The 14,788-nt window shown below is 35.0% G+C and overlaps 1 protein-coding gene across 5 annotated transcripts in view; it reads left to right on the forward strand.

Moving 5' to 3' along the window:
- The window catches only part of PCDH11X (protocadherin 11 X-linked), an 800,197-nt gene that overhangs the window by 82,208 nt on the left and 703,201 nt on the right, over positions 1 to 14,788 (forward strand). For all 5 annotated transcript variants that reach the window (XM_074323530.2, XM_074323532.2, XM_074323533.2 and 2 more), the window contains one exon: positions 12,248 to 14,743. In XM_074323530.2, coding sequence (XP_074179631.1) covers positions 12,248 to 14,743 — 2,496 coding nt within the window. The remainder of the gene's footprint in view (positions 1 to 12,247; positions 14,744 to 14,788) is intronic.

Here is a 14,788-nt window from a genome sequence, read left to right on the forward strand (position 1 = left end):
GAACAGACTCAGTAACTTCAAGGTTATTGTCAATTATGCGACTGACAGCTCAGGTCATTTTACATGTCCACTTTTAATTGTATTTCTCTTCACAATTCTACAAATGAGTGTTGAAATAAATGTTTTAGACAGTTTATAAAGTCTAAATGATACCGCAATATTGAATATTTTAGAAACAGTTGCTGTTCTCTCCAGTAGTTATAGGCAGGCTATAACAAACTTTTTAATGGAATGACAGTAAAGTTATTGTAGTACCCATCATATTTGTATTGAGAATATTAAATTTATTTCCCTACCGTTTTCTAAAATAGGCATATCTTTGTGGTTTAATCCATTTGAAACGATGTCCTTGCATTTCTCTGGCCCAAAGATGTATCAATAACAGTAACAACAAAATGAAAAATTAAAAAAGTATTGGGTTTGTTTTTTTATAAATAAGGCAGTGGTAAAGCTCAGAAATAAAATTTTAGTCTTTTCCCCAGCATTCCTAAGTCTACAGAGTAGACAGCTTTTATTTAATCAGTTTTAAAATCCAATCTCATTGGAACTATTTTTAGTACTTACTGGCACTATATGCGTTTTCTCGCAACTGTACCAGATTTATAGCTCTGGAAGTGTGGTGTCATGTATCACCTTCCAATAAGAAATGAAGTGGTGTCTAGCACATGCATATGTCAAAAATGTTGGTTTACTACAGTGGATCAGTTAATTCTTTCCCAAACAATAGGCAAAAATATAGCTTTTAATTTGGCAATACATATATTTTATTCGTTTTTTCAAATGTAAAAGTATTTTTCTTCCAAGTTTCATATCCAACAGCAACTTTCTCTGATTTTACAAATCCGTACAAAAAAAATTAAAGTCTCAGATGAGCTTAACATTTTGCTTACTTCAGCAGTTTTTGTCCTGGGTTTGCAAATTCAAAGCATATTTTTGAATTTAGGAAGAAACATCACTGACAAATGAAATTAAGCCTTTTGCATTACATGAGGTTATTAGAAAGCCCATAAATTTTTCTTAACCTGAACTGGAGTTCGAAATTTGGAGTACTTAAGATCAAAGCCTTTTAAGATATCATTATTCAAAATTAACATATAATGTGTTGCATCCAATTTATATTTTATATTTTCTTCTCTGAGTTTTTGTTTTCTCTTTTTATTGTCTGTGCATAAAAGTGTTTGATAGATGGAGGGTTTTGTATTTTATAAGTAATGTGCTGGCCACTTACTACACTTAGTACTTGTCATCATTTCTTCTGAAAACAAAGGTTTACAACTAGGTTATAAACTTATACCTGAGATTGGTACATTAGTTTATTCTATTCTTAACAGAAAAAAAAAAAAAAGGTCATTTTAAAAATAATTCTTATATTGTTTTCTGGACAGTTTCATTAAAATAAACAAAACAATAAAAACAAAACAAAAACCCTAAGTCAACAACTATAGTGTGTTCCTTCCTGTTCCTATACAGACTGAGAATTAACAGCGAGAACAACCAAACTGTGCCTTTTCTTCTTTTGTCTTTCAAAATAAAAATTATCCTTTTAATTCATACATTATTTCATCTAACAAAGGCTTAATGAATATGTTTGTATATGCTGGTGCTATGTCCTTAGAGATTATACATGTAAACAAAGTTTGATGCCATCTTACCCTACACTCACATCCATCCGTGTATTAAGGCTTAAGTAAATTACTGAGAGATACAAACATAGAAGTGATAACTAGTGTTCTGATCAAGGATGAACATTCGGGAGACATATCCAATGGTTTTCTCTAATAGAGTTTGTCCCTATAAAGAAGGGGAAATAATTTTAAGTAGGTTTGGAATTCAGGATATTACCAGTCAATTACCTGTATACAGGACATGTTTGTGCTAAAGTTACCAGGATGATGAATTAAGGAGCCATATGTTTTTATTTATCTCTTACATGTGGACAATACCTCCTCAGATTCATTGGACAATATGAAACTTAAACATGTAAACCAGCAAGTCATTTGTAGAGTTATAAACATATGGGGGGAGGGAGATAGGCACATAATCACCTGACTGAACATAGATTTTTTGAAAAAAACATATGACATCTTAGAACAGTGCAGTCCAATAGAACTTTGAGTAATAATGGAGATGTTCTATATATCTGCGCTGTCCAAAGCAGTAGCCACTACCCATATGTAACTTAAAATGTGGCTAGTGAGAACGAGGAACAGATTTTTAGATTTTACCTAATTTTAATTAATTAAAATTTAAATTTAAATACTTTTGGCTAATAGCTCTGTCTAATATTGGACAGAGCAGTCACAGAAGACAGAAGAACAATACGGACCTTATTCACTATCTGGTATGTATATCTTAATAACACCTTGAAAATTGGAAAAATCTGTATTTTAAAATTACTCTCACTTTACATAAAATAGCTAAAAGATAATGAACACGCTGATCTTGGATTTTTCTACTGACATAAATTTGCCTTCATTTGCTTTGGAAAGTAAAGGTCAATTAAAAATTCAGGCAAACACTTAAGACTAAACTCTGAATATACAAACACAAAATATAAAAACATAAATACATAAAGTGAAAACTAAAATTCATGTTCTTTGTCCCAGATGTATTAGAGTCATAAATTAGATAATTGGTTCTGAAACTCAAGAACTGAAGAGTTTTTACTTGTTCTGTTTTTTCAAATAATTTTTATTAAATTTGTTAATGTGATATTGGTTAGTAAAATTATGTCTTTCAAGTGTACAATTCTATAATACATCATCTACATATTGCATTGTGTTTTTACCACCCTGAGTAAGTTCTCCTTCCATCACCATATATTTGACTCCCTTTTCCCTCTTTTGCCTCTCCCTCACCTTTACCCTCTAATAACTACTAAACTGTTCTCTGTTGTATGAGTTTTTGTTTGTTGCTTTCAGTTTTTTCTTTTTATTAGTTTCAGGTGTGTTGCTTTCAGTTTTCTATCCCACATACAAGTGAAATCATATGGTTCTCGACATTTTCTGTCTGACTTATTTCACTTAGCGTGGTAATCTCAAGATCCATCCATGTTGTTGCAAATGGCAGTATTTCGTGTTTTGTTATGGCTGAGTAATATTCCATTGTATATACGAGTCAGACAATTAAGTTTGCGAACTTGTTGCAACAATGTTGCTAACCTTTTTTTAATATCAGAAGGATTATTCATTATGAATTTGTACCAACAGGACAAACAGTTAACCTAGTTTACTATTTAGAAGTGCTGAAAAGGCTGCATGAAAAAGTTAGGTGACGTGAACTTTTCACCAACAATTCATGGCTCTTGCATCACAACAATGCACCAGCTCACATGGCACTGTCTGTGAGGGAGTTTTTAGCCAGTAAACAAATAACTGTATTGGAACACCCTCCCTACTCACCTGATCTGGCTCTCAGTGACTTCTTTCTTTCCCTGAAGATAAAGGAAATATTGAAAGGAAGACATTTTGATGACATTTAGGACATCAAGTGTAATAGGGCTCTGATGGCCATTCCAGAAATAAAATTGCTTTGAAGGGTGGACTAGGTGCTGGCATCGGTGCATAGCTTCCCAAGGGGAGTACTTTGAAGGTGGCCATAGTGATATTTAGGAATGAGGTATGTAGCACTTTGTCTAGTGCAAGTTCGCGAACTTAATTGTCTACCTTGTATGTACCTCATCTTCTTTATCCAATCATCTATCGAAGGACACTTCGATTGTGTCCATGTCTTGGCCACCATGAATAATGCTGCAATTAACATAAGGGTACATAGATCCTCATGGAAAATTGTTTTAAGATTTTTGGGGTAGATAGAAGATGGATTTCTGGACCATATGGTAATTCTATTCTTAATTTTTTGAGTAATTTCCATACTGTTTTCCATAGTGGCTGTACCAATTTACATTCCCACCAGCATTGTATAAGTGTTCCTTTTCCTCCACAACCTTTCCCATACTTTTTATTCCTGGTCTTGTTGATAATAGCCATTTTAAGATGTGTGAGGTGGTATCTCATTGCGGTTTTGACGTGCATTTCCCTAATAGCTAGTGAGCATTTTTTCATATGCCTGTTGGGTATTTGTATGTCTTCTTGGGAGAAGTGTCTGTTCAGGTCCTCTGCACATTCTTAAATTGGATTGTTTGTTTTCTTGCTTTTGAGTTGTATGCGTTCTTTATATATTTTGGATATCAGCCTGTTATTGGAGGTGTTGCTTGCAAATATCTCCCATTTACTGTATTTCCCTGAAAATAAGACCAGGTCTTACATTAAGTTTTGCTCTAAAAGACGCATTAGGGCTTATGATCAGGGGATGTCATCCTGAATAATCATGCTAGGGCTTATTTTCTGGTTAGGTTTCATTTTCAGGGATACACGGTAGTTGGTTATCTCTTTTGTTTTGTTGATGGTTTATTTTGCTGTGCAGAAGCTTTTTAGTTTGATATAGCTCCATTCTTTTATTTGTTTCTTTTACTTACCTTGCCTTTGAGGTCAAATTCATAAAATCCTCTCTGAACCCAAAATGCATAAGTTTAGTACCTATGCTTTCTTCTGTGCAATTTATTGTTTAAGTTCTTATATTTAGGTCTTGGATCCATTTTGAGTTAATTTTGGTGTGTGGTGACAGAGAGCATTCTAGTTTAGTTCTTTGGCACGTGGCTGTCCAATTTTCCCAGCAGCATTTATTGAAGAAGACTTCCTTTCTCCAATGTATGTTTTTGGCTTCTTTGTTGAAAATTGTCGGCCCATATATACGTGGGTTTATTTCTGGGTTCTCAGTTCTATTCCATTCGTCTCTGTGTCTGTTTTTCTACCAATACTATGCTGTTTTGGTTGTTGTCACTTTGAAGTAAAATTTAAGTTAGAGAGTGTGATACCTCCAGCCTTGTTCTTTCTCCTCAGGATTGATTTGTCTATTTGGGGTCTTTTGAAATTCCATGCCAATCTGATGGAATTTTTTGTTCTATTTCTTGAAAAAACGCCACTGAGATTTTTATAGGGATTACATTAAATCTGTATATTGCTTTGGATAATATGGTCATTGTAACTATGCTGATACTTCCAATCCATGAACACACAATATCTTTCCATTTCTTTGTGTCCTCTTCAATTTCTTTTAATAATGTCTTATATTTTCTAGTGTATAGGTCCATCATATTCTTGTTAAGTTTATTCCTAGGTATATTATTCTTTGTGTTGCAATTGCAAAAATAATTTTTTTTTATTTCTTTTCCTGATATTTCATTATTAGTATATATAAACATGGTGGGTTATTATGCATTGATTTTGTGTCCTACAACTATACTGTATTTGTTTATTGTTTCTAATAGTTTTTTGGTGGAATCTTTAGGGTTTTCTCTATAAAGAATCATGTCATCTAATAAGTGGGACAATTTGACTTCTTCATTCCCAATTTGGATGCCTTTTATTTCTTTCTTTTGTCTGATTGCTCTGGCTAGGGCTTCCAATGCTATGTTGAATAACAGTGGTGACAGGGGACATCCTTGTCCTCTTCCTGATATTAGAGGAAAAGCTTTTAGCTTTTCAACGTTAAGTATGATATTAGCTGAGGGTTTGTTATATACAGAATTTATTATGTTAGGGTACTTTCTTTGTATACCCATTTTATTAAATGTTTTAATCATAAATCAATGTTGTATCTTGCCAAATGATTTTTCTGCATCTATTGATATAATCCTATGATTTTTATCCTTTACTTTATGTGGTATATCTCATCAGTTTGCACATGTTGAAATAGCCTTGTGCCCTAGGAATGATCCTGACTTGACTGTGATGTATAATCTTTTTAATGTGTTGTTGTATTCAATTTACTAGTATTTTGATTAGGATTATTATATTTGTATTCATCAGAGATATTGGTCACTATTTTTCTTTCCTTGTGTTATCATTACCAGGTGTGAGGATAATGTTGGCCTCATGAAATAAGTTCTGCAATTTTTTAGAAGAGTTTCAGAAGGACAGGCATTAAATCATCTCTGAATGTTTGTCAGAATTCACTAGTGAAGCCATCTCGTCCTGGACTTTTGCTTTTGGGGAGGTTTTAAATGATTTTTTCTACTTCCTTACTGTTGATTGGTCTATTTAGATTTTCCATTTGTCTGTGATTCAATCTAGGAAGGTTATGTATTTCTAAGAACTTGTGCATTTCTTCTAGGTTATTAAATTTGGTACCATATAGTCTTTCATAGTATTCTTGTATGTTCCTTTGAATTTCCATGGTGTCTGTCGTAACTTCTCCTCTTACATTTCTAATTTTGTTTATTTGTGTCTTTTCTCTTTTTTCCTTAGTGAGTCTAGTCAAGGGTTTTTCAATTTTATTAATCGTTCAAAGAACCAGCTCTTTGTTGCATTATTTTTTTCTCCTGTCTTTTTGTTCTCTATTTCATTTAATTCTGCTCTAATTTTTATTATTTCCTTCCTTCTGCTGACTTTGGGTTTCATTTGTTCTTCTTTTTCTAGTTCTTTAAGACGTAATGTTAGGGTGTTTGTTTGGGATTTTTCTTCTTTCTTGAGATAGGCCTGGATGATTGATCTATTCGTAGCTGTTAATGGAGATACTTAGGTGTCCTACTATAATTGTATTTTCGTCAGTTTGTCCTTTTAGGTTTGTTAGTGGTTCCTTTATATATTTTGGTCTCTCTGATTGGCAGCATATATATTGAGAGGTGTTATGTCTCCTTGTTTGTTGTCCACTTTATCATTAGGAAACGTCCATCTTTATCTCGTGTTACCTTTCTTATTCTGAAGTCTATTTTGTCAGATATAAGGATGGATACACCCACTTTTCTCTGGATGCTATTTGCTTGGAATATTATTTTCCTCCCTTTCACTTTGAGTCTATATTTGTCCCCGAAGCTGAGATGTGTCTCTTGAAAGCAGCATACACTTTGATTTTGCTTTTTGATTTAATTTGCTACTCTGCCTTTTTATGGTTAAGTTCAGTTCATTTATATTTTAGTTGATTATTGCTATGTGAGGATTTCCTGTAGCATTTTATCTTTTGTTTTCTGGTATCTCATTGTCTCCATTGTTTCCTTGCCCCTGTGTTTCTGTTATTTCAGTTTGGTGGTATTATATGATTGTTTTCCTTGTTTCCTTTTTTATGTTATGTGTCTCAGTTCTGGATTGTTTTGTGAGTTGTTTCCTAGAAGCTTATGTGAAAGAAAGTTTCATATACACAGTAGTACTTTTTCTTTAGCACACATCTTATCTCCATTCCCCTTAGCAAATTCAGACCTTTATCCACTGCCCTTTTATGTTTTCGTTGTCACACATTATCTCTATTTATGTTGTGAGTTCATTTCCGGGTTACCATAGCAAATGGTCTTCTTCTTCTTCTCTTTCTCTTTTTTTATGTTTTTAATTCCCTTAAATTTTATGTTATATTTAAATTATAGTGCCCTATTCTGAATATAGGTTGCCATTTCCTGCTTCTGTCTATTAGTCATAGTTTTGTATCTTTTTATCTTTTTGTTTCAGGTAAGATAGCCCCCTTCAGTATTTCCTGTAATTCAGGCCTTGTGGTGGAAAATTTCCTCAGTTGTGTATATCTGGGAAGGTCTCTAATACTCCTCCATATCAAATGGATAACCTTACTGGATATATTATTCTTGGCTGGTAATGATTCTCTTTCAATAATTTGAATATTTGATTCCATTCACTTCTAGCTTGTAGTGTTTCTGCTGAAAAAGCTGATGATAATATGATGGGGTTTCCTTTGTAATTTACTTATTTCTTTACCTGGCTACCTTGAGAATTCTTTATTTGTCATTGATTTTTGACAGCTTCAATATAATGTGCCTTGGAGAAGGCCTTTTAGGGTTGAAATAACCAGGTGTTCTGTTTGCTTCTTGGATTCAAGAATACCATACTTTTTACAGGTTAGGGAATTTCTTGTTGACTATTTGTTTGAATAGGCTCTCTGTTCCCTTCTCCATCTCTTCTTCTTCTGGAATACCTATTATTTTTATATTGCTCTTTCTGATAAAGTCAGATAGTTCTTGTACATTTCTTTCAAATCTCAAGTGTCTCTTCTTCCATCTGTATCATTTCCAAATTTCTATCTTCAATATCACTAATTCTTTCCTCTATCTGGTAAGCTCTGTTTCCTAAGCTGCTAATTCCATTCTTTATCCCTTTTATTGAGTTCTTCATGTCTATAATTTCTATTTGATTCTTTTTGAAAATTTCAGTTTCTTTGGTAAAATATTAATTTTGTTCATTGATTTTATTTCTGATTTCTTTAAACTGCCCATATGATGTTTCTTGCATCTCATTGAGTTTTTCCATTAATGCAATCTTGGATTCTCTGTCATTTATGTCACATATGTTCATGTATTTAAGTTTATTTTCTGGAGATTTTTAATTTTCTTTGTGAGCTGCCATCTTACCTTAGTTATTCATGATAATTGATGCATTATTTCTCTTCCTAGGCCTCTGATGGAATGAATTCTGCAGCGGGTTGACAAAAAGATGTCTTTCTTTTTTCTTACAGTAGGTGGTTCTACAGTGTTTTATTTTCTCTTGTCCTTTTCAAGCTTCTCAGGGTGGAAGATTCCCTAAGGAAGTGGGCGTCTGCTCTGTGATAGTGTTGCCTCGTCTCAGGGCACCCCCATGGGAGAATGTGGTGGGTGAGGAGTTCTGAGCCCCTCAAATTCTAGCACTTCCCCTGCAACCAAATATAGAGTTGTGTGTCTCAGCAACCCTTGGTACCCCTGCTGTGATCAGCCAGGAGAGATGGGGGTGGGATGCGCTGAATGAGGTGGCTGGTGTGTTTGTGTCTTTGTTCTCCAAGTAATGGCTGCCTCACCCCTTAGTCTCCTCCCTTGTCACTGGAATTAGCTGCAATGTGTGTCTGCCACTCAGGAACTCTCTGTCCAGTTCTGAGGGCTGTAAATATTCTGCTCTTTAACCTGACACTCATTTCTACAGTTTCTGCTGGGGCCAGCTGCTTGCTCTGGTAGGGTAGGAGGAAGTGGCCAGGTTCCATGGCTTTGTTTTCTACCTGGCATTGAAGGCTGCTAGACCACAGCTGTTGCACTTCTGTATTTGGTCTTTGCCAGTTGTTCTTTGCCACTAATTGCTGGGTTCAGCCATATTGTATGCTGATCACTCTGGCAGGAATGCTCAGAACCACAGAGACTGCACCTGCAGCCTGAATCCTCCTGTATCAGGGGACCACAGTGAGTTCTGGGCTGCGTCTTTAGCACCCATCTCTGATCTTCTCCCTTCCCTCCTCTCCCGTTTGCCCCAGTTTGCCAACCTTCAGACGTTTCGATGTACAGATCTCCCAATGTGTTTGTGTGTTGCCCAGGGAATCCTTTGTTGAATTATAGGTCTTCAACTTGTTGTAATTTCAAGGGGAGAGATCAAGAGGTACCCCTAATATTGCCATGTTTCTTACCTCCTCTATTTTTCATTTTATACTTTATTATATATACTAGTTTCCCCTTATGTAACTTCTGAAATTACTTCATCTCCCTTAATAGCTCTTATTAAAAATGAAATTATTCCCTTAACATAAATCAGTTAATATCAATACCACCATTAAATACTTAGATTGTCACTGAATTTCTCTCATCTTAGCTAGAATTTAATCTTCATTACATTAATAAAATGTATTTATTTACTACTATATCTCCAGTGTCTCAAAGAATGTTGTAACCATATTAGCCACTCAATATTGGCATGCCAAAAATTAACAAAGTTGTATTAAGTGCCATGAATTTTCGTGAAGCGTGATTCAGAAACTATTTTTTCTATCCATTCATGAGACATTTAGATTTGAACCTTCCTAAAAGCCTCTTGAAATATCATTTCAAAAATTAAATGATCATTAGTCACTATTTTTTAGATCAAATTATAATAGTAAATACTGTATTCATCTATATTTAAAATTGTTTTAAAATTATATTTTTCTTAAAATACACAGTTGAAGAATAGATTTCAATTTGCTAAGTTTCATTCTTGTAAGTAAATATGACATGACAAACGTTTCCCTTGCTGTATTTTTTTTTTATAATTTATTTTTTAAATTTATTGGGGTGACAATTGTTAGTAAAATTACATAGATTTCAGGTGTACAATTCTGTATTACATCATCTATAAATCCCATTGTGTGTTCATCACCCAGAGTCAGTTCTGTATATTTTATTAAAAGAAAAGGCAGATTGTTTATCAGTTTATATGAATGAGCTATTAACATAATGCTCATTTCAGTTGTATGAAATAAAAACAAGATAACCAATATACATTGACTCTCTCATATGACTTTTTTAAAAATAACATTGGAGCAAACTGATGATTTTAATTCATTATGGCTGAAATACCATTTTAAATTTTATAATAAACATCTAATTCTTCCACCAATATATAGTATGGTTCTGGATTTGAATAAAAGCATAAGTGAATCATAGCACACACAAAAAAAAGAAAATCCAAAAATTTCCAGAAATATGTGCTTGCTTCGGCAGCACATATAAAAAATTTGCAGAAATATCTTCAAACAATTCATGAGGAAAAATATGATTGTATTTGAGAATTGTACAAGATTATATATAGGCAATTATGACATTTTTGTAAATTAGAAAAGATATGATGACCATGTAACCTTAAATATTCTAGTGGTCTCTAAAAACCTGATATCATTTATTCTTTTTTACCTTTTAGGATCTTGTTTTAGAAATTGGTATGACAAAATTATGGGGGAAAAAAAAGCCTTAAAGGGGGTCAAATATATGAGTATGGTGATGGAAGGAAAACTGACTTTGGGTGGTGAGAACACAATGTGACATATAGATGATGTTACAGAACTGTGCACTTGAAACTTATGTAACTTTACTAACCATTATCACCCCAATAAATCTTAATTAAAAAAAACCCTAAGAGTTTATCCCGTTCTTCTATGACAGAGCACATAAATATGAGATCAATTACTGATCTTAGCCACATGCCAGCAAGTTTTATGTTAAAAACATGTATTGAAGAAGTAAAAATTATAGTGTGTCTATGTGCAGCCATGCGTGTTTGTGTGTCTGCAGGGGTTCATAAATCATCACCTAAAGAATCTTAAGGTCTTCTTCTGATCTTTTCTTCACAACCTCCAGTACCGTTTTATCTCATTCATGTCTGCCAAAGTGATACAGTAATGCTGAACAGGCCTGCCCTTGAGAGCCTGTCAACACTACTCTTTAGTCAGCTAGCGAGATAACTATTTATCTGGACGGGGCTTATCTTATTGTAGTTCAGAGAGGGAGATTCAAAAAATGTTTGTTTAATTTTGATAAATTGACCCTTATCACCACTAAGTTATTTGACTATTAAAAGACTTAAGAGTAAGAGACCCTTTGCACACTGATAAGCAGCAGCACCTAAGTGAACCCATGCACAGTGTTTATTTTATAATTATATTAATTGGACCACTTAGGTGGTTCAAGCACCAGAGACTGTTCTTTAAACATTCACATAGTCTGATTTTATGGGCATGAAGAGCATATAGGTGCTATTTCCAATTTGACATTTTGGTACGTTACTTTCAGTCCATTGTGCTTACTCATCAAAAAAAAGTAAGTTAATTAAATAACGTGTTGTTAATCTCCAAGAAAATTTTCTTTTCAACACCTGTTCCTATAGAAAAAAGAGGAAATTCTGTGTATTTTACACAAGGTTATAATCTTACCAGAGTTTCATTTTCTCCCTTCGACAAAGGTTTTTGCTTGTATTTATTAGATGTGATATATGCGCTACTGTCTTGGATGAATGAATATTTTATACTTGATTGTTACTTTTGGTAGTGAAAAGGCATTTTGGACGATTGAAATCTGCAGTAAAATATTTTCATTCATTTGGAGTAACCATGGTTAATTTACTTGTATCTTCATTCACCATGTGAAACTTAGTGACAATTCTTTTTAGAAATTTACATACTTGGTCCTTTGGAAAACTTTAATAGTTTACATAAATGAGTTACATTCATTATCATAAAATACTAGAGCCTTACAAGCCCTCAGAACATTTTCTAGCACAACTCTTTAATTTTACAAATGCCTCGAGATGCTAAGCACCTTGCTTGTAGTCATAATATTGGTTATAGACAGATTTGGAACTCAGAACTCAAGTCTTCTGACATCTATTTCTGAGCTAATCTTATGTCACATGGCTTCAAGAAACTGAAAATGTGTCTCATTATATAATAATGTAAGTTAAATGTTTCATTCTGTATTTTCCAGGGTCAAAACATTTTTGGGCTTGATATCATTGAAACACCAGAAGGAGACAAGATGCCACAACTGATTGTTCAAAAGGAGTTAGATAGGGAAGAGAAGGATACGTATGTAATGAAACTAAAGGTTGAAGATGGTGGCTTTCCTCAAAGATCCAGTACTGCTATTTTGCAAGTAAGTGTTGCTGATATAAATGATAACCACCCAGTCTTCAAGGAGAATGAGATTGAAGTCAGTATACCAGAAAACGCTCCTGTAGGTACTTCAGTGACACAGCTCCACGCCACAGATGCCGACATAGGTGAAAATGCCAAGATTCACTTCTATTTCAGCAATCTAGTTTCCAACATTGCCAAAAGGCTATTTCACCTCAACACCACCACTGGACTTATCACAATCAAAGAACCACTGGATAGGGAAGAATCACCAAATCACAAGTTACTGGTTTTGGCAAGTGATGGTGGGTTGATGCCAGCAAGAGCAATAGTAATTGTAAATGTAACAGATATCAATGACAACGTCCCATCAATTGACATAAGATACATCATCAATCCAATCAATGGCACTGTGGTTCTTTCAGAAAATGCTCCACTCAACACCAAAATTGCTCTCATAACGGTGACAGATAAGGATGCTGACCATAATGGTAAGGTGACATGCTTCACAGATCATGATATCCCTTTCAGATTAACGCCAGTATTTAGTAATCAGTTCCTCCTAGAGACTGCTACATATCTTGACTTTGAGTCCACAAGAGAATATGCCATTAAATTATTGGCCACAGATGCTGGCAAACCTCCTTTGAATCAATCATCCATGCTCCTTGTCAAAGTAAAAGATGAAAATGACAATGCTCCAGTTTTTACCCAGCCTTTCATAAGTGTTTCCGTTCTTGAGAATAACTATCCTGATGCCCAGTTGACAAAAATAAGTGCAATGGATGCAGACACTGGGCGTAATGCTGAGATCAGTTACCTGCTAGATGTTGATGCTCCATCTGAATTCAACCTGGATCGTCGTACAGGCATTTTGACTGCAGTGAAGAAACTGGATAGAGAAAAACAGGAAAAATACAACTTCACAGTTCTGGCAAAAGATAACGGAATGCCACCTTTAATAACCAATGTCACAGTTTTAGTGACAGTTCTTGATCAGAATGACAATAGTCCGATTTTCACTCACAATGAGTACAACTTCTATGTCCCAGAAAACCTTTCAAGGCATGGAACAGTAGGACTAATCACTGTAACTGATCCTGATTATGGAGAAAATTCTGCCGTTACTCTCTCCATTTTAGATGTGAATGATGACTTCACCATTGATCCACAGACTGGTGTCATCCGACCAAATATTTCATTTGATAGAGAGAAACAAGAATCTTATACTTTCTATGTAAAGGCTGAAGATGGTGGTAGGGTATCACGTTCTTCAACCACCAAAGTGACCATAAATGTGGTTGATGTCAATGACAACAAACCCGTGTTTCTTGTCCCTTCTTCCAACTACTCCTATGAATTGGTTCAACCGTCCACTAATCCAGGCACAGTGGTCTTCATGGTAGTTGCTACTGACAATGACACTGGCATGAATGCAGAGCTTCGTTACAGCATTGTAGGAGGAAACACAAGAGGTCTGTTTATGATTGACCAAACAACAGGCAACATTACCATGAAGGAGAAATGTGTTGTTGCAGACCTTGGTTTACACAGACTGGTAGTCAAAGCTAAGGACTTAGGACAGCCCGATTCTCTCTTCAGTGTTGTAATTGTTAATCTATTTGTGAATGAGTCGGTGACTAATGCTACACTGATTCATGAACTGGTGCACAAAAACATTGAAACACCAGTCACCCAAAATATTGAGATAGCTGATGTATCCTCACCAACCACTGACTATGTCAAGATCATGGTTGCCATTGTTGCTGGCACTATAACTGTCATCCTTGTTATTTTCATCACTGCTGTAGTAAGATGCCACCAATCACCACACCATAAGGCTGCTCAGAAAAACAAGCAGAATTCTGAATGGGTTACACCAAACCCAGAAAACAGGCAGATGATAATGATGAAGAAAAAGAAGAAGAAGAAGAAGAAACATGCTCCCAAGAACTTGCTGCTTAACCTTGTCACTATTGAGGAAACTAAGGCAGATGATGCTGACAATGATGGAAACAGCATCACACTAGACCTTCCCATTGAGCTGGAAGAGCAAACTATGAGCAAGTACAACTGGGGCACTACACCTACCACATTCAAGCCTGACAGCCCTGATTTGGCCCGGCACTACAAATCTGCCTCTCCACAGCCCGCCTTCCAGATCCAGCCGGAAACGCCCCTGAATTCAAAGCACCACATCATCCAGGAACTGCCTCTTGATAACACCTTCGTGGCGTGCGATTCCATCTCCAAGTGCTCCTCTAGCAGTTCCGATCCCTACAGCGTTTCTGAGTGCAGCTATCCAGTGACAACTTTCAAGATCCCTGTGTCTGTCCACACCAGACCGGTAGGTAATCCCAGTTTCTAACTAACTTTTTAAACTTTTAGTTTT

Source organism: Rhinolophus sinicus, chromosome 18, assembly GCF_057876585.1.
Source record: "Rhinolophus sinicus isolate RSI-liver-muscle chromosome 18, RSI-T2T, whole genome shotgun sequence".
Classification (NCBI taxonomy): domain Eukaryota; kingdom Metazoa; phylum Chordata; class Mammalia; order Chiroptera; family Rhinolophidae; genus Rhinolophus; species Rhinolophus sinicus.